Source organism: Danio aesculapii, chromosome 7, assembly GCF_903798145.1.
Source record: "Danio aesculapii chromosome 7, fDanAes4.1, whole genome shotgun sequence".
NCBI classification, from domain to species: domain Eukaryota; kingdom Metazoa; phylum Chordata; class Actinopteri; order Cypriniformes; family Danionidae; genus Danio; species Danio aesculapii.
In genome coordinates this window covers 519,208-540,403 of record NC_079441.1, presented here as the reverse complement: position 1 = coordinate 540,403, position 21,196 = coordinate 519,208, and the positions used below count along the sequence as shown (strand labels likewise).

The 21,196-nt window shown below is 39.3% G+C and overlaps 1 protein-coding gene across 9 annotated transcripts in view; it reads right to left on the bottom strand.

Moving 5' to 3' along the window:
- nrxn2b (neurexin 2b) overlaps window positions 1–21,196 on the bottom strand; it is a 550,373-nt gene that overhangs the window by 157,198 nt on the left and 371,979 nt on the right. For all 9 annotated transcript variants that reach the window (XM_056460822.1, XM_056460831.1, XM_056460830.1 and 6 more), the window contains 2 exons: window positions 14,981–15,154; window positions 6,050–6,169 (listed from right to left, as the gene is read on the bottom strand). In XM_056460822.1, coding sequence (XP_056316797.1) covers window positions 6,050–6,169; window positions 14,981–15,154 — 294 coding nt within the window. The remainder of the gene's footprint in view (window positions 1–6,049; window positions 6,170–14,980; window positions 15,155–21,196) is intronic.

Genomic DNA, 21,196 nt, shown 5'->3' with positions numbered 1-21,196 from the left:
AAACTCCTTCATCAGGGGGCACACACACACACACACACACACACACACACACACGCGCACACACGCACACGCGCACACGCGCACACACGCACACACGCACACACACACACACACACACTCACCATTATTCATGTGAAGTCAAAGGCTGGAGATGGAAAACTCACACGTTTTCAGCAGTTTCACAGTAAAACATCCAGATCAGATCAAACTACTGGACGCAATTCATTACAAAGGAGGTTTCACACTGCTAAACATGTTTCTGTCTTGTTTCTAGGCCAAATATATAGAAAAATCTGCAATCAAGAAGCAAACTTAAACGAAGCTAATATTTTTCAAAAGCCTCCAGGATTTCGTGATTGTCACAAAATATTGTGTGTGTTTTCTTTTTTTGTTGAACAGTCGGGACACTGCTCAAATTCCAGCCATGGCACAGAGCATCACATGCATGGTTTTACATTTTAAAAACATAGTACTGGGGAATGTAATGTGCTCACCCACCAGTGTGCAAAGCTTTAAGCTGTTAATACACACTTCTCATCAGGTGTGTGTGACCTGAGTCACGGGAGAGTATCACAACACGCATTTAAAGACTAAACCACATGAGTTTATCACTCTCTCTCTCTCTCTCTTTCTTTCTCTCACACACACACACACACACACACACACACACACACACACACACACACACACACACACACACACACACACACACACACACACACACACACACTCTGCATCATGTCCACCAATGTCTCTGTCATATCTCACAGATGCTTTATTTTCAATCAGTTGGTTTCATCTTCAGATATGATCCAGCAGCTTTAGGAGTAAAGTCTAGTTTCTCTTTTTTCTCTCTCAGTGTTTCCTTCATGTAAACAACAGAAATCAGTGCTTCTCGAGGTCAACAAATAATAAAAGCACTAAGATGTGTCTGTATTTTCACAGCTAAACAATAAAAGAGATGACTCGATATGCTGCAAATTTAGCAAAAACTTGCCACATAATCATTTTAGTCACAAAAAAGTCTGATTTCTTTCTTTTCCACTAAATCCAAGAGGGACTGATTCCTGCCCTTAAATAATCTGCCAGATCTGTCAGGAAGTAAATGAATTATTACAAACATAAACATGATTATTTCCCTATTGACAGATTTTATTTTGCTTGTTTTAAGGGAAAACTGGACTTCACCCATTTACTATTACTATGATTAGTGACTATAGCCCCTTCCACACATACAGAGCTTCTGCAAAAGTAACCAGCAATTTACCAGAAACAGAAGATGTAGCATTACCAGTCATTTCCTAGAATGCTGCGCTGTGTGAACGCAGAAGAAAACAAGTGAAACACCTACTCCAGCCAATCAGAACACTCAGACGCATTCACATCAGCGCGGTTTATGAAAATTAAAGCCTTTGACTATATTTCCAGACACATTTAGCTGCTAGATGTTATTCAGATCACGTTTCTATGCTCCTTCATGCTAACTGTGGAAGACATTATAGATAACCTGCTCATGATAAACCGCTGTTTGTTTACCTTCAAGCTCTGCTTCAGTTGCTTGACGCATGTGCACGTGAAACAGTCAGAGCGCCAGCATACACACATACATTATGAACTTCCACATGTGAAAGTGTTCCTCCATATGTTTTCATCTAAGCTGTTCACAATATTTATCCATCCACAGAGTTTATAATGTAGTCAAGTGTGTAAACATTTAACTGTGGATCATGTTTGTGCCTCATGTTTGTGTCTCTGGGGCAGCATCCGCATGAATGCTAAAGCTTTAAATAAAAGTGAAACCATCAACAAAAGCCCGGCCTCTTCTGTGTGTACAAACACAAGCACAGCCGTTTAGAGCTCATTTCTGGTTAATGATGTCAGAATTTACCGGTTTTATGGATTGGATCTGTGAACGGTCTTTTCTGGAAAAATTCTGGAACATCCTCACCTGTGTGAACAGCACTTTAATGAATTTACCGGTATCACTGTGTGAAAGCGGCTTATGTCTAGATCTCAGAGCACCTCAGCACAACCCCTGCATGTAGGAACGCACTCCTTTGAGTGTGTCCACAACCTCAAATATCTAAGATCATTGCTGACAGACAGCAACGAGACCCGGGAGGAAATAAAAGAGAGGTTGAAGGCAGGAAACAAAGCATATTTCAGCATGCAGCACCTCATTAAATCCCATTTGCTGAGCCGAGCGAGTAAAAACAGGCTATACCGTACAGTATTTTGACCTGTGGTAATGTATGCCAGCGAAACGTGAGCATTAACTGCTCATGATGAACTGCTTCTCAATGCATGGGAGAGAAAGATCTTGAGGAGGATCTATGAACCAGTCTGTGACCAAAGTGAATGGCAGATAAGGAGTAATGCAGAAGTGGCTGACCTGTGGGTGAGACAAGCCTGCTCACAGAAATAAGGAGGATCGCTTAGAGAGATTGCCCAAACAGAGAGCTGTTAAGAACATGTACAAGCTAAAGCCGGAAGGAAGGAGACGTCCTCGGCATCGGGAGTGGTGGTTGGACGACGTAGAAGAAGTTCTACCTTTCCTAGGAGTGCGTGCTTGGAGAAATGGAGCATTGGATTGGGAAGTCTGGAGGGGAGTGGTTGAAGAGGCCAAGGCTCTACAAGGGCTGTGGTGCTGCTGGGAGAAGAATTATCAGTGACTGCTCCTCCACTGCAGGTGTTGATCACTGTAGTCTTACAGATGCACGGCTGCGTGTGTCATCAGATTAACATAATCAGACTATTTTGGATACGCGAGATGTTTTGAGCGAGGGGTGGGGCTTAGAGGGGTCGTGACCTCCAGCTGTGCCTGATGATGATCACTCCTGACACTAATGGCTTGTTCACACTGTAATTAACTCTGCTAATTACAGACGCTCTGCTCCAATCAGATGGGTCACCACACACCTGACCTGAGCGTCTGCTTTCGGTGTGGTGCTGATGAACAGGAAGTGACATTAGCTCTGACCTGAACTCATCCGACTGACCTGATCAGAATAGCACACACACAGCACACAAAGAGAAGTGTGTGTGAAACAGAGTTTAAATACATCATGATGCTGTTTAAATGATTGCACCCATTACAAACATTCAGGAGCAGCAAGAAGAGATGTGGGCGGAGCATGTGTGTGGGCGAGGCTTGATGCGTTTATGCAGAATTATTCGGAAGGCGGTGGTTTGCTATTGGTGGATCTTGCATGAGTGACAGGTTAGCTCCGCCCTTTGTGCACATGAACACCAATCAGAGAGGAGAGGATGTTGATGATATTCTGATTGGAGATTATGAGACGGCTGAATTTAAAATCAGTGATGATATAAACATGAAGAATCATTCCAAATAAACAATCAACCAAACACACGCTCCATCTGATGGTGTGGAGACTTTAAACACCGCAGAGAATCAATCAGGTGTCCTGCAGAGTCCAGCGGATCCCATCCAGCGCACTGCTTCACATAAAAACAGCAGACAGTATTAAATGGAAGCCTACGGGATGACCTCATTTACATGTAAATTAGTGTGTGTGTGTGTGCGTGTGTGTGTGTGTGTGCCACAGCTGCAGATGAAAACACACAAATCTTTCACCCCTGAATTCTGTATTCACAACCAAACAAACCTGTTAAAGAAAGAAGCTCTGTGTGTGTGTGTGTGTGTGTGTGTGTGTGAGAGAGAGAGAGTATGCACGTGTTTGTGTATGTGTGTGTATGTGCGTGTGTCAGTGTGTGTGTATTTGTGTGTGCGTGCGTGTGAGCGTGAGTGAGTATGTGTGTGTAACAATGACGTTCTCATTTTTATTCCTCTGAAATGAATAAACAAACAAACACAGCAGAAGAGCGTTCACACACACACACACACACACACACACACACACACACACACACACACACACACACACACACGCACACACACACACACACGTTTTACCTTGATCCAGCACAGGTCATGGAGAAACACTGCTGAAAGCTGAACATGTGTTTACAGACACGAGTGTAAGCAGAATAAACTGAAGAAAATATCATCATCAACACACACACACACACACACACACTCAGTTGATGTGCATATCATGAATAATCATCAGTGTCCTGCACACTCAGTGGGCTGTTCTGTGCTGCTTTCACACTCTGCACAGGCTCAGTGCAGCGACTCTAAACACTGAAGCTGTTTGACACCTGCAGCCAGTGTGTGTGTGTGTGTGTGTGTGTGTGTGTGTAGAGCAGAACACCTGAACACAGCAGCTGACACAGAACCTGCCCAGGTGCACTAGAGCCTATATCTGAACAACAGCACGAGCCAACATTTACAACAAACTTTTGACCACAGGGATTTGACCACATTTACAGCCAATCAGCAGTAAGGGGCGTGTCTAGTAACTATAGGAAAGATATCAAAGGGGGATGGGCTGAGCGATACCAGAAAACTCATTATCACTATAATAGCATCTGCAGTATTTTATGCGTTGGTTATCTAAATTTGACCAATCAGATGTGACTTTACTGTCTTTAGCCTGTTTATTTTAATATCATTAACGATTTAAAAACAGCTAATAAAAACAGCATTTTTCTAGTGAACGATTATATCATAAGAAGCCATAGTTTATTTTTTTGAATGTATTTATCTTCTTGTCTCTGTTTATTATAATACCATTATACAAATAAAATATTTTAAAAACAGACAATTTTTCATATTTTTTTTCTAGGGAAAATGTTTATATCATAATAAATATCATTATCACAATCAATACAGTAACATCAATATCGCATATTTTTCCAGTGTCATGCAGCCTTAGCTTATTAAATTATTTATTTATTTATTTATTTATTTTATTTTAGCTATTCAGTTTAATATTATCACATAAATAAAAAATAGCTTTTTTCTAGGGAAATATGTTATTGTGTAAGAAATATTGTATATTTTTCAACAACATCACATATTTATACATTAGTTTATAATTGTTTTATTTTATCTGTTTATTTTAATATTCTTACACCAATAAATGATTTTAAAAACAGCTAAAAGCAGCATTTTTCTAGTCAAATATTATATCATAAGAAACATCATAATCACAATACTCAACAATATTATCAAATATTTTTCCAGTATTGTACAGCTCTAGCTTATTTAATTTTTTTGCAATCTCAAAAAACACCAGCAAACTAAGAAACGATCTTCATCAGTTTGACAGTACACGATATTGCAAATTCTCACAACACAACTTAAGACATTTGGTCACAACACTTGCAAATACAACGGAAATGTTTAAAGGGGACTCATGAAAAAAACATGACAAACCCTGTGAGGTAGTTGGTGGTCTTTGAAAGGTGAGGTTTTTTTGTTTATTTTAATATCCCGATTACACGATTCCGTTGTCTTTTATAAATTATTAGCCTATTTGATGAGTAACTGAAACGTTATTAAAGTTGCTTGCATTGTGACAAAAGCAGCGCATTTCTTTAGTTGCTTGTGTTGTGAGAATTATGTGATATGGGGAAACTCATGTGCTGTCAAACTGATAAAGATCGTTTCTTAATTTGCTGGTGTTTTTGTAATTGAATGTTGTCTTAAATGTCAGTGCATTAAGCTCTCTCTGCCACTGTAATTTTCTTTTATCTGTTTATTTTAATACCATTACATAAATGAACGATGTTCAAAAACACAGCTAAGAAAAACAGCATTTTTCTAGGAAAAAGGATCAATCGTGAGAAATATCAATATCGTTATTACAATACTCAACAGCAGTTTAGCATATTTTTTCAGTATCGTCCAGTTCATTTATTTAATTTCTTTTATTTAATTTCTACATAAATGAATGATTTTAAAATAATAGCTATTAAAGGAGCATGTTTTCATCATTAGAAATTTCATTATAAACATATTTTTCCAGTATCGTGCAGCAGAATAAGAAAACCACAGACTTTTATGATGTATAAAAGCCTAAAAGTGGGCGTGGCCTGTTTGGTTTAGGGGCGTGTTTGTTTCACTGCTCTCCAATATCAGCGCTGTTCTGCAGTATTCAGTGAAGGTGTGTGTTAAACTCACGGTCGCTGCAGTACGAGCCCCCGTAGGACGTCATGGTGCAGTCGCAGGAGAAGCCCTCCCACTGCTGCAGACACACTCCCTGATGCAGACACGAGTCCTCGCTGCAGGTGCTGCTGGGTCCTGCACACACACATGCACACGTCTTCAATAACACACACTTTTATTGCTTTTACATAATCCAACAAAAAGACTAAACACAGAGTTTGTGTTTTGGGCTGAAAGCATTGTGGTGTGTATAATTAGACATGTTTTACTGTAAGTGACATACTGAAATAAAACTGATATTGTGATACGGTCACATTAGTGAAGCTGGACACGGTGGAATCATTTCACACAGTTTACATTTTCAATTCAAGTCAATTCATTCATTCATTTTCCCTCATCTTAGTCTCTTTATTAATCAGGGGTCACCACAGAATGAACCGCCAACTATTCCAGCATATGTTTTACGCAGCGGATGCCTTTCCAGCTGCAACACAGTACTGGAAAACACCCATATACACTCATTCACTGTGGCCAATTTAGTTGATCAGTTCCCCTATAGCGCAGGTGTTTGGACTGTAGGGGAAACCGGAGCACCCGGAGGAAACCCACGCCAACACGGGGAGAACATGCAAACTCCACACAGAAACACAAACTGACCCAGCCGAGACTCAAACCAGAAACATACTTGAATTTTCAGCGACCTTGTTAAATTTTAACTAATAAAAACAATTATTGAACTTTTTTGGGGGGGGTGGGGGGTCAAGTGGCAGCTATATGTAAAATTGAACACCACGTACACCATCGCAAAAGGGCTTGCACTGACTAAGATTAAACTAATATTGCAGCTCATGAAAAGAGCGGTATTGCTATTCAAATGATGTATGCAAATAATAAGGTATATGACTAAAGCATCTGTGCAATATCAGACAGCACCCGTGAGAACACAGTACAGTTATCAATAACAGATTCATTCATGTCAAGCAGTGTGTGCAGGGCCGGTGAGCGGTCCGTCCGTGTATCTTTTGGTCCCTCAATTATGTTATAAATATGTATTTTCTTGTGATAACAGGATTTCATTGAGACATATTTTCCTCACGCATGCATATATATATTTTGCTTGTTAGTTTTGATCAGTGTTGATTTCAAATGCAATAAATCTGTTGATAAAAAATGTAGTAACGGTGCTCATAATTGGTGGGTATGACTAAATTTTGGCTGGTGCACCTACATTTTTACAGTCAAGAGCACCAGTGCTACACCAAGCAAAAATGTTCATTTCGAGTCCTGTAAATTATAGTAAATATAGTTAAAATATTGTGAACAGCTTAAAATAAGTTATTTTTATTGTTTTTATATGCTTTGGTGGTGGGGGGTCGCGAGTTCTTGACGCTCTGACATTGGGGGTCGCTGGCTTAAAAGATTGAGAACCACTGGTCTAGGGGGTCGAATCGAGATCGAGATTAATTGTGCAGCTCTACCTTACACCAATTAAAAACCTTGAGTAGGCCTGGGCTACTGTAATAAAGAAAATATTCTCTAACTGTAGAACTAAACACATTGAGATGCATTGAAATACATGATGAATCCTCTTGACAGATGAAAGTGTAAAGCCTGCAGCTCACACAAATGTGGAGAGTTATTGCGTGTCATATTGAACAAACTGTTTACTGCTAATCTGATGTAATTTAGCTCACATGGATAATTGAATATTAATCAGATGATGTCATCACGCTGCTGTGCCGTCAGCCAATCACTGCATTGCTGATCATGATTTCAAGGATTGATAGATCTGTCCTTCACAACACACACAGATCTCAGATCAGATCCTCCTGACATTTAATCTGATTCATGAACTTGTTTGAAGAACCAAATTAGCCAGAGATCAGTTATCAAGATGAACAGATCCAGGATCTGCCAAATCATCTTAGATCATTTAAGCGAGACATGAAGAACGGACCCCAGGACCGAGTTTGGACACCCCTGATGTAAACAAACTGATGCAATGCATAAAATATGTGTGTGTGTGTGTGTGTGTGTGAACAGAACTCAGCTGATGATGATGATGATAATGGACTCTAAGATGAGTCTGATCTGTGCTCAGTCATTATCTCCACAGGAGACTCAGACCACACCATGCTTACTTTACATCTAAAAAAAAACACACAGCGGCCTTTACTAACTCCAGAGCCCAACACACACACACACGCACGCACGCACGCACGCACACACACACACACACACACACACAGCAGAACGTGATGGAGAGGTCTGCTGCTGTAAGAGGAAACCCTCTGCTCTTCTTATTTTCAGCATGTCTGCAGTTTAATGATCATCGCCATGCTGAGATCAGATACAATTAACACACTCATTAACACTGCACACGCATGGACACCTGCACATATAAACACACAGACCAGGGGCATTACAAGACCCCATCTGCTTGGTCACGTGCCCCAGTGTATATCACCAGTGGCCCAGTAAATGCTTAGAGTTACAGTTTACTATACACAAGAGTAGAGCGCTAATCCCAGAATAAAGACGTTGCTCTTGCACACACTCATACAATACGGCCCGGAGGAAACCCACGCCAACACGGGGAGAACATGCAAACTCCACACAAAAACTCCAACTGATCCAGCCGAGACTCGAACCAGAGACCTTCTTGCTGTGAGGCGAACGTGCTACCCACTGCGCCACCGTGTTGCCCAAGAATACTTTTATATATTTATATTATTCTGTATAGCTTTTTATAGAAGAAGAAACAGTATTGGGGTGGGTGTGTGCACGCACGCACACACACACACACTCCGTTTAAAGCAGCTCGACTGTTTTCATCACTGATAATAATAATAATCATAAATGTGTTTTGATCAACTAATCTACACAATATGCTGAGTAATGAGGCAGCTTTACCTCAAAAACACAGACATCTTTATTAGGAGATCATACGAACAGCAGATTTAGTACTGTTTCTGAACTGAGTGGCATATTAGTATAAAACATTAGCTGAATTGTGCAGGTAAAGTTAGTGTTTTTCCAGCTTTTTCAGTGCTGGAGGTCTAATTAACCGCCTCCTCTGAAGCGCGAGTGCTGGATATTACTCTCATTACTGCTGAGCTGATTGGCTTATAATTACACACTAATGAGGGACAGTGATGGAGACTCGGTCTGTGTGTGTGTGCTTGTGTGTGTGTGTGTGTGTTTTGATTTTTTGGTCAGTTTAAAGCAGGGGTAGGGAAACTATAGCTCGGGAGCCACATGTGGCTCTTTGACCAAAAATAAGTGGCTCTCCAGCTGTCAACCTTCAGTAAAACACTAAACCGGTCACTAAAATCAGTTTCATTTTGAAAATACTATTAAAATTACATGTTTGTTGTATATTTTTACAGAAAAATGAATAAGAATAAAAGGACGTTTCAACCAATGCATGAGCGGCACTGTGGACTAACTTGAATCGCGACACTAATAAAGAGCATGCCGTTTACATTTCGATGGTAACCTTGTGCTATAAATATTAAACAATGTTCATGAGTGGTGAAAAGAAAGAAATTCTACAAACTGTCCTTTATTAATGCATGGACTTGCTCAACATGTAAATGTTTAAAAAGGGATATGGCTCTTTAAATTAATGCATTTGCCAAAAAAATTCTAAATGGCTCTTTGCTGAAAGAAGGATCCTGACCCCTGATTTAAAGAGTCCTTGCTGAATCAAAATATGAATCTCTGACAGACTCAATATTCAGGTGTGTGTTTGCATTCTATATATCTGTGCATGTTTGAGTGTGTGTGTTATTATCTATGCGTGTTGAGTACAAATAATAACAAAAATAAACAAACCATAAGAGATATTAATAACATTAACGCTTTAAATCTAGCCGAGCAGTGTAAAGAGAGTACACGACCTCACAGTGTGATTAAGGTGATCTCTGCCTTATATATCAGATGATTTGGTACTATTCTGTGTTTTCAGTTGAGCGGTTCGGTGTCGGTGTTATTTTGTAATTTAGCATAGAGCGGTGCGCTGAGCTCTGAACGCAGACGTGTGTGAATATCTGAACACACACATCCTCATCCACCGCGCTGTGACTGCAGGTTTACTCTACTGTCATCTCTGAGTCTGAGGAGTAAACACTGGTGTCTGCGGAAGAGGACGTGTGTGTGTGTGTGTGTGTGTGTGATCATATTCATAATGACATCACTGAGTGTGTGTTTCAGCACAGACATCAGGCTGAACGAGAGCTGTAATAATACTATTTCTGCAGACTGCGCTCACAAACACACACACACGCACACACACACACGCACACTCTGCTCTGACATCAGCATAAAACTATTAAAACCACATTTAACAAAAGAACAGTTGTGCAGTTTGTCTGCAGTTCATCACAGTCAAAATCTGTGTGTGTGTGTGTGTGTGTGTGTGTGTGTGTGTGTGTGTGTGAGAGGGAGAAAGTGTGTGTCTGTGAGTGTCTGTGTTTGTGAGAGCGTTGTGAGTGTGTTTGTGAATGTGTCTCACACACACACACACACACACTCAACACACAGGCACTCAGATAATACACACTCACACAAATAGTCACTCACTTTTACACACACTCATTTACAAAACACACACACAGATAATACTTGACTCAACACACAAAAGATAAAACACACAACCACTTACACACGCACACACACCGGCCCTTTAAATATTCAGCCTGTAAAGATTAATATTTTCATTCAACAAGGACACTTTAAATAGACCAATAAGACATTTATAATGTCACAATAAATAAATAAATAAATAAATAAATAAATAAATAAATAAATATTTCCAGTTTCAGAATGCAGCTCTTTACACTCTATTTTAACTCATGAATGCTGTTGTTTCCTTAATAATATGAAGCAGCACAACAGTTTATCACAAATGTGTGTGTGAATCATCATTAATGTGTGTTTGGTCATCAGATCTTCATATTACAGTGATTCTGGAGGATCATAACACTTCAGACTGCAGTAATGATGATGGAAATACAGCTCTACACTACAGACAGACATCACACTTTACTGCATATTCACATAGAAGAGAAGTCATTAAAATACCACTAAAATTACAATTTGTTTATAATTCACACTCAAATATTACGCGTCAATACTCAAATAAAAACTCAATAAATCAAATATCTCACACATGCAGAGACTTTTCTCACAATATCATCGTTAGTGTGTTTAGAAAGTAATTATTAGTAACGTAATCACACACACACACCTGGTTAAACAAGTGTAACGCAAGTCACGTGACAATCAGTCATAACAATCCTCAAAAACCAGCGGTGTTAAGTCTAACTTGGTTATCATCATCTACATAATCATAATCACAATACGGCTAATTTAGTCAGGTGTAAACCGATCATTTAGCATCAGATTAATCCCCTAACGTTAGCTTAGCCTAGCGTTACCTTATAAACAGACGGGTCTCCTCTGCACTGTCGGTCACTGGGCTTGAACATGCTGGATCGAGTTAAATCCGTCTCAAACACCGACAAACACACTGGTTACCGTAGTTAGCTGCTTAGGTTGCTTCGCTATTCGGTGAAAAAGGCGTTTCCGTGAAGGAACTCTATCGTTATCCGAAGAGAAAAACGGTTCCCTGAAGACCGCCAAATTTGAAAAATGAGCGCGTCTTCTTCTTATTATTATTATTATTATTATCATTATCACTATTATTATTATCTGTTTTATGTCAGCTCAATAAACAAATAATCAACACTACTCATATTTATCAAACAAACTAGTATATACATCAGTTTAGTTAGGCTTGGGGCGTGGTCGAGACTCAAGAAAGAGTGTTCGGATTGGTTACTGGATCCGTGAGCTTGTCTGTGATTGGTTATTACTAGGGCCAGACAGAATCTGTAGATATTTTTTGCTATTTTTGCGCAAAATTTTGTAAAAAATCTGCAGATTCATGTGGAATAATTTTTGGGAGTCTCGTAACTAAAATCTTAATATATTAAATAAAAAAACTCACCTTTAATGTTTAAAATGCAAATCCAATCAGATCCACTTATTTGGTAAATAAAGCAAGTCTCTCATACAATATCTCTACCAAAAAAACAGAAAATATTACTGAACAAACTGTATTAAAAAAATAAATCAACTGAACATCTTCATATTTGATAATAATAATACTGAAATAAATTAAAAACTGAATAAATATAAATGTACACACATGTACACAAGTAAACAAAAAGAGTCAATGATGGGCTAAAAATCTGCGCATTTCTGCAGATTCAGTGCGGGTCTAGTTAATACCCACATCGCTGCTAAATGTGTTTTAAATAGTAACATTTGACAACAATAATCTTGCAGTGCAGTTTATTTTATAATATATGGAAATAGATATTCATTTTATATTTGATTTATGTAAATAAAATAAATAGATTGTCATATAGGAATCTAAATGTTTTCATTTTGCATTAGATTTAATAAAAAACACAGCTTTTTATATGTGATAATATGCTAATCCTGGATGAAATCTCACTTGATTGCTGTAGAGTTCTGCACATTCAGTCTGCTGGAGAAACAAACCACAGCTGAAACGACCCAGCAGACACAACTGACGCATTTCTTTAAGTTCTTATGCAGCATAAAGTTATTTATAATGTGTTTGGATATAGGGAAGGATTCGGAGTGTATAAATATTAAAGATGCAGAAACAACGGTAAGTTGCAGCTGAAGCGCTCTGAATGCGTTTAATGAGCTGACCTTATCACAGCTCAAACTACTGTTTGGAGAACGCTGAACAAACACACACACAAGAACACTGACAGCAAATCACATCTGGGTGTAACTCATGCACACACACACCAAGCGGCACCCTCCCGCTCTCCCTTGTGAAGCTAATACGGAAGTAACTGAAACTGCAACTCATGGAAATCCCGCTAGTCCTGGTTCCATAATAGAGCAGTGGCAATGGCTCCACAATTGACTCCACTATTGAAATGGCCGGCTTTACAGCAGAAAAAAGGGTGTTTACAGCCTGCTACAAAGAACGCTTTTGGTTCATATAGCTAATATTACCCTTCATGACAACTGTGAGGGGATGAATTTCTTTATAACTCGTCTGTTTTGTTTATATTGGGTTATATTAAGTTTGCATAATTAAGGGCGTGGCCACTTGAGTGACAGCTAGGTCTCGCTGATCACCGTCACTTCACCTCAGCTGAATCCGGCAGATTAGCCACTGATCTCGGCATATTCATCGTATTTTTGTGTTGTTTTATGTGGCTTTACACAGTCAGCTGCCTTTTGGACTTATTTCTTACAATTATCAGATGATATGGGATGCTGTGTGCACTTAATTGTGCTCACAAAGCATTCACATGCCTCCATTTCCCAGGTGTGTGAAATTGTATCCTTATACACTATCTCTATAAATGTATTTGTTTTATTTAAGATCACTTATAATGTTTTTCAGAGCTGTAATGTCCTCCAGAATCTGATAGATTGATCAGTTGTAGGCTCTAGAACAGTCATCTGAAGCGTTATCATACAGTGTTCTGCTGGACTTCAATAGTCTTGCATTTACTAACACACACTTTATCTGAAGTGTTTGGAGGTAATTCAGGTTTTCCTCCTGTGGAAAAACGTCATAAGAACAATGCTTTGTGGCTCAGTGTGTTACAGCTGTGTTTTTAAGAGACTAAACACTTTACTGATATAGTGTACAATCCGGAACATGTGGTCGGAACACAAACGAGTCGCAGGTAATGAAGTATTTAGCATTTCTCCCAAAGAAAACCAGTCTAAGCTAAATGCCAGCAGGATACTGTAGCTCCACTCACACTCCGCCTCTTTGCCCTTGTTTGGTATCCCCAGGTCGGTGCGATGACGCCTGAACAAAATGGCGACAGTTGGCCACGCCTACTGGTAGTTTCTTTTGGGTTCTTCAGAAACCTATGGGTGGCGTCACGGGTACTATGTCCATATATTTTACAGCCTATGACACACACACACACACACACACGCACACACACACGCACGCACGCACTCTGATATACACACACAGTGAAACACACATTCTAACTCATGAACACACACACACACTCACTAAGTCGCAGACACACTCACACACACTATCACGTGAACAGTAACATACTCAAACACAAACACACACACACACCAAAAGTCTTTTACGCTATTACTACTGCAGTGTGAAGTACAACCGCAAATCAGAAGAAGTTGGGACAGTGTGGAAAACGCAAATACAAAAGAAAGAATCGATTTCTGAATTTACTTTGCCCATGTGCTGATCTGGCTTATAGATGAATGAGGATTCTTGATGCAGCGCCCCCTGAGGGGTCGGAGGTCACGGTTGTTCAGCTTAGGCTTGCGCTCTTGTCCTTTACGCACTGAAACTCCTCCAGATTCTTCAATCTTTAATGATGTTCTGCACTGTTGAAGGTGAAATATCCACATGTCTTCCTCTCTTTCTCTGAGGAACATTGTGTTTAATCAGTTCACTCATTTCCTCTCGTATTTGTGGTCAAACTGGCGATCCTCGGCCCATCTCTGCTCCTAAAGGACTAGACCTTTACTGATGACCAGATCATAATCACCATCACCTGTGGACATCACCTGTGTCACATCACATCATTATTCAGCAGTTCACCTGATCACTGCCCTAAACTGCTCCTGCCACTGTTTCTGGAGTGTGTTGAGCTCTGAATGACAGGAGAGGATGGAGATTTACAGATGAAGTGGAGCTGAGCAGACAGAAGAGCAGATATTGTGTTCATATTGTCAAACACAAGCCAGACTACATCTGGAAATCACTACTGTTGTGTTTTCCATACTGTCACATCCTTCTGATTTGGGGTTGTATTTGTGTGAGTGTGTGTGTGTGTGTGGGTGTTTGTGTTTTTAATGTGGTTGTTTGTGGTGTGTGTGTGTTTGACTGACCGTCGCAGCCTCTGTCCACCTGTCCCACTTTGTGCAGTGCGTCTGCTAGCAGGTCTGGTAATCTGCCGTTCAGGTCTATGGAGGCCAGGCAGCCCTGATAACCGTCTCGCGACGCGATCAACTTCGGCAGGCTGTTGTACATGCTCTTCGCCACTCCACCGATATACAGCTCTCCTGCGGGACACACACACAGACACACACACTGAAAACTAAATATTCTGCCATAATTTGCTCATCACTGACTTGTTGTCACAGACTTTTATGAGTGTTTTTCATCTGTTGAATATAATAGAAGATATTTTGAAAAATGCTAAAAATTGGCAACCATTGACTTCTATAGTATTTGTTTTTCCTAGTATGGAAGTCATGCATTACAGGTTTTCTGCATTCTTCAAAACATCTATTGTATTCAGCAGAAGACAAGACACTCAAAGGTTTGGAACCACTTTTATTTTCATGTAATTAGTGTGTAGTAATTTTCAGCTCATCAGTTTTATATGTTATCAGTATATCAGTTTATATATGCACTAATTTATTATTGCACAGAGAATATTACTGTTAAAGAGATATCTGTGAGGGGTGAACTCATTTATAATGAACACTGTATATAGTCCAGTGTTGTCAAATGTCATTAAAAAATATAATAAATAAAACAATAAATACACAAATAACTCCTAATACACAATAAATAATAACAGCAATAAACAGGAGAGTTTGTCAGTCGGTGTAATGTAGTGTTGTGAGTGTGCTGCAGCGCCTCCTGCTGTCCTGATGAAGAACTGACGCTCTTTCTGCAGGATGAATTATTATTACGATTACGATCATCATTTCCACACAGACCTGATTCTGTCAGTATCTTCTGGTTTTCATCATCCGTATCTATCAGCAGATTATATAAGAGTTCTCTATGATATTTCAGATGTGATATGGAGGAATAAAGGACTCAGACCAGCAGCTTCAGTCCTGTTTTATAAAGAATCATTTAAATAAAACACTTTTGTGTCATTCTTTGTCTTCATCTTCATCTTATGGGTGAATCTAGAATTGCGGGTTACATTGTACATCTCCATGATAAACGTTTATTGTTTTTGATTATGAATGATAAAACAAATAATATCAAATTATCTGTAAAATAATGTTTGTATTACACTTAACATAATGTTTGTATTTACATATTAACATAAAGCCTCCCACTATAGCTATTATTCGTTATTCTTTCATTAATTTGTGCAAAATGTTTAGGATAAAAAAATAGTAGATTAATTATCTGTCAACCCTGTTACTGTCAACTCTGTTATAGTCAGCCCTGTTATTGTCAGCCCTGTTATCATCAACTCTGTAACTGTCAACTCTGTTATCATCAACTCTGTTATCGTCAACTCTGTTATCATCAACTTTGTTATCGTCAACTCTGTTATCATCAACTCTGTTATCATCAACTCTGTTATCGTCAACTCTGTTATCATCAACTCTGTTATCGTCAACTCTGTTATCATCAACTCTGTTATCATCAACTCTGTTATCGTCAACTCTGTTATCATCAACTCTGTTATCCTCAACTCTGCTATCGTCAACTCTGTTATCGTCAACTCTGTTATCGTCAACCCTGTTATCGTCAACTCTGCTATCGTCAACTCTGTTATCGTCAACTCTGTTATCGTCAACTCTGTTATCGTCAACTCTGCTATCGTCAACTCTGCTATCGTCAACTCTGTTATCGTCAACTCTGCTATCGTCAACTCTGTTATCGTCAACTCTGTTATCGTCAACTCTGTTATCGTCAACTCTGTTATCGTCAACTCTGTTATCGTCAACTCTGCTATCGTCAACTCTGTTATCGTCAACTCTGTTATCGTCAACTCTGTTATCGTCAGCTCTGTTATCGTCAGCTCTGTTATCGTCAGCTCTGTTATCGTCAACTCTGCTATCGTCAACTCTGTTATCGTCAGCTCTGTTATCGTCAACTCTGTTATCGTCAACTCTGCTATCGTCAACTCTGTTATCGTCAACTCTGTTATCGTCAGCTCTGTTATCGTCAACTCTGTTATCGTCAGCTCTGTTATCGTCAACTCTGTTATCGTCAACTCTGTTATCGTCAACTCTGTTATCGTCAACTCTGTTATCGTCAGCCCTGTTATCGTCAACTCTGCTATCATCAACTCTGTTATCGTCAGCTCTGTTATCATCAACTCTGTTATCGTCAACTCTGTTATTGTCAGCTCTGTTATCGTCAACTCTGTTATCGTCAGCTCTGTTATCGTCAGCTCTGTTATCATCAACTCTGTTATCGTCAGCTGTTATCATCAACTCTGTTCTCGTCAGCTCTGTTATCGTCAGCTCTGTTCTCGTCAGCTCTGTTATCGTCAACTCTGCTATCATCAACTCTGTTATCCTCAACTCTGTTATCGTCAGCTCTGTTATCGTCAACTCTGTTATCGTCAAGTCTGTTATCGTTAACTCTGTTATAGTCAACTCTGTTATCGTCAACTCTGCTATCATCAACTCTGTTATCGTCAACTCTGTTATCGTCAACTCTGTTATCGTCAGCTCTGTTATCGTCAGCTCTGTTATTCTAAACTTTGTTATGGTTAATTTTGACTCTTTTATTGTAAACTCTGTTACAGTTTAAAAAGTTAACAAGAAGTTAAACATAATTAGCAACATAATTAAATGTTCCGTACCAATTTTCACATTTAGCATTATTTTTCATTATGTTTAGCACTTTAAGTAAGAGGAAAAGTCAATTAGAGTGACTGCTGTGTAGTCCAGCTGCAATAACTGTATTTCTGCTCTCTTTTTCTTATTTGTGTTTATAAATCATTTCTTTTAGAAACAAGCTTATAACCATAAATTCAAGTGGTAGATTCAGATGTAGTTAACAATAATAACCTTCATAATGACCTTCATCTCCGGCTCGAGATGCTAGAAAACTGATTCTATGCTTCATCTCTAATGTTTGGAGTGAAGTGTGTGTGGATCGATGCACTGAGACTGAGGAGATCCTTCGGCTGCATTTGAATATGATTATCAATCGATCAGGAGAATATTACATATCACATATTACTGTACAGCAGCCGGAGTGTGTGTGTGTGTGTGTGTGTGAGAAAGAGAGAGAGAGAGAGAGAGAGAGAGAATGTGTGTGTGTGTGTGTGTGCGTGTATATGAATGTTTGTGTGTGCATAACCATCTGTGTGTGTGTGTGTGTGTGTGTGTGTGTGTGTGTGAGCATGTCTGTGTTTGTTTGGATGAGCATATGTGTGAGCGTGTGCATAGGTGTGTATGTGTGTATGTGCATGTGTGTGTGCGTGAGCATGTTTGTATGTGTGTGTATGGGTGTGTGTTCATAAGTGTGTATAGGCATGTGTGTGTGTGTCTGTATATATGAGTGTGCATGTGCATGTGTATGTGCGAGTGTTTGTGTGTATTAGTGTGTGTCTGTGTTTGTATGTATGAATGTGTGTTTGTGTATGTCTGTGTTCGTAAGTATGAGCGTGTGTGTGAGAATTTGTATGCAAGAGCATGCGTGTGTGAATGTGTGTATGCGCATGTGTGTGACTCCAGCTCCTCCTGTTGAATATTCCAGCTCCAGCAGCACCAGTATACTCAGAGGCAGATCTTTATTAAATGAGAGCTTCAGGAAGAGGAATATTGATCAGCACTGATGAACTCAGCAGCTCCGGCTGGTCATTAATGCAGCTCATTAATACGCTCTGATATGAGTCTTCACAGATGCTGAATGTCTGACACACACAGAGAGGATCAAACGCTCCATCAGCGACACATTAAACTCTCCCTCCACACACACACACAAGCACAGTTTGTGGCTCTGTTTACAACTTCGTTTCATCAATCTGAATTAGTTTAACCCGACTGCAGAACTGTTTATTGTATGATAAACACTGAGTTCGGATACAAATTAGTGACGGATGCTTTTGAATCACTGCTCCATGAAGCTTTATGAATCTTTTATTTTGAATCTGTGGTTTTGGAGTGCGTATCAGATTGGCGAGGTCAACTCACAACCTATTCAATCCAAAAATGACAACATACAAACTTCATCAATCACTGGGAGTGTCTTTGTGCAATAAATATAGCTCAATATAACACTTAATTTCATTTGTAAATGCTAGAAGACATTCAGTTTCCCCGCAAATGTACATTTATGAATGTGATGTTTGGCCATTAAATATTGCCGAGGTCACATAATGTGTGTGTGACCCCTGATAAATAAATAAACTTTCGGGACTAAGCCGAAAAGAAAATGAATGAATGAATGTTGTGTGTGTTTTGAGTGTATTGTGTGTGTTCTGAGTGTGTTGTGTGTGTTTTGAGTGTGTTGTGTGTGTTTTGAGTGTATTGTGTGTGTTTTGAGTGTGTTGTGTGTGTTTTGAGTGTATGTGTGTGTTTTGAGTGCGTTGTGTGTGTTTTGAGTGTGTTGTGTGTGTTTTAATTGTGTTGAGTGTGTTTTGAGTGCGTTGTGTGTGTTTTGAGTGTATTGTGTGTGTTTTGAGTGCATTGTGTGTGTTTTGAGTGTGTTGTGTGTGTTCTGAGTGTGTTGTGTGTGTTTTGAGTGTGTTTTGAGTGTGTTTTGAGTGTATTGTGTGTGTTTGTAATGCGTTGTGTGTCTTTTAATTGTTTTGAGTGCGTTGTGTGTGTTTTGAGTGTATTGTGTGTGTTTTGAGTGTATCGTGTGTGTTTTGACTGTGTTGTGTGTGTTTTGAGTGCGTTGTGTGTGTTTTTAGTGCATTGTGTGTGTTTTGAGTGTGTTGTGTGTGTTTTGAGTGTATTGTGTGTGTTTTGAGTGTATTGTGTGTGTTTTGACTGTGTTTTGTGTGTTTTGAGTGCGTTGTGTGTGTTTTGAGTGTATTGTGTGTGTTTTGAGTGCGTTGTGTGTGTTTTGACTGTGTTGAGTGTGTTTTGAGTGCATTGTGTGTGTTTTGAGTGTATTGTGTGTGTTTTGAGTGCATTGTGTGTGTTTTGAGTGTATTGTGTGTGTTTTGAGTGTGCTGTGTGTGTTTGGACTGTGTTGAGTGTGTTTTGAGTGCGTTGTGTGTGTTTTGAGTGTATTGTGTGTGTTTTGAGTGTATTGTGTGTGTTTTGACTGTGTTGAGTGTGTTTTGACTGTGTTGTGTGTGTTTTGAGTGTATAGTGTGTGTTTTGAGTGTGTTGAGTGTGTTTTGAGTGTGTTGTGTGTGTTTTGAGTGTATTGTGTGTGTTTTGACTGTGTTGTGTGTGTTTTGAGTGTATTGTGTGTGTTTTGAGTGTATTGTGTGTGTTTTGAGTGTGTTGTGTGTGATTAGAGTGCGTTGTGTGTGTTTTGAGTGTATTGTGTGTGTTTTGACTGTGTTGAGTGTGTTTTGAGTGTATTGTGAGTGTTTTGAGTGTATTTTGTGTGTTTTGACTGTGTTGTGTGTGTTTTGAGTGTATTCTGTCTGTTTTGACTGTGTTGAGTGTGTTTTGAGTGTATTGTGTGTGTTTTGAGTGTGTTGTGTGTGTGTTTTGACTGTGTTGAGTGTGTTTTGAGTGTATTGTGTGTGTTTTGAGTGTATTGAGTGTGTTTTGAGTGTGTTGTGTGTTTTGAGTGTATTGTGTGTGCTTTGACTGTGTTGTGTGTGTTTTGAGTGTATTGTGTGTGTTTTGAGTGTGTTGTGTGTGTTTTGAGTGCATTGTGTGTGTTTTGAGTGTATTGTGTGTGTTTTGAGTGTATTGTGTGTGTTGTGAGTGTGTTGTGTGTGTTTAGAGTGCGTTGTGTGTGTTTTGAGTGTATTGTGTGTGTTTTGACTGTGTTGAGTGTGTTTTGAGTGTATTGTGAGTGTTTTGAGTGTATTGTGTGTGTTTTGACTGTGTTGAGTGTGTTTTGAGTGTATTGTGTGTGTTTTGAGTGTATTGTGTGTGTTTTGACTGTGTTGAGTGTGTTTTGAGTGTATTGTGTGTGTTTTGAGTGTATTGTGTGTGTTTTGAGTGCATTGTGTGTGTTTTGACTGTGTTGAGTGTGTTTTGAAAGGTTGTTGAGAGTGTGTGATATGTGTGTTGTGACTGTGGTGTGTGTGTGTGTGTTTTGAGTGTATTGTGTGTGTTTTGAGTGTATTGTGTGTGTTTTGACTGTGTTGTGTGTGTTTTGAGTGTATTATGTGTGTTTTGAATGTATTGTGTGTGTTTTGAGTGTATTGTGTCTGTTTTGACTGTGTTGTGTGTGTTTTGAGTGTATTGTGTGTG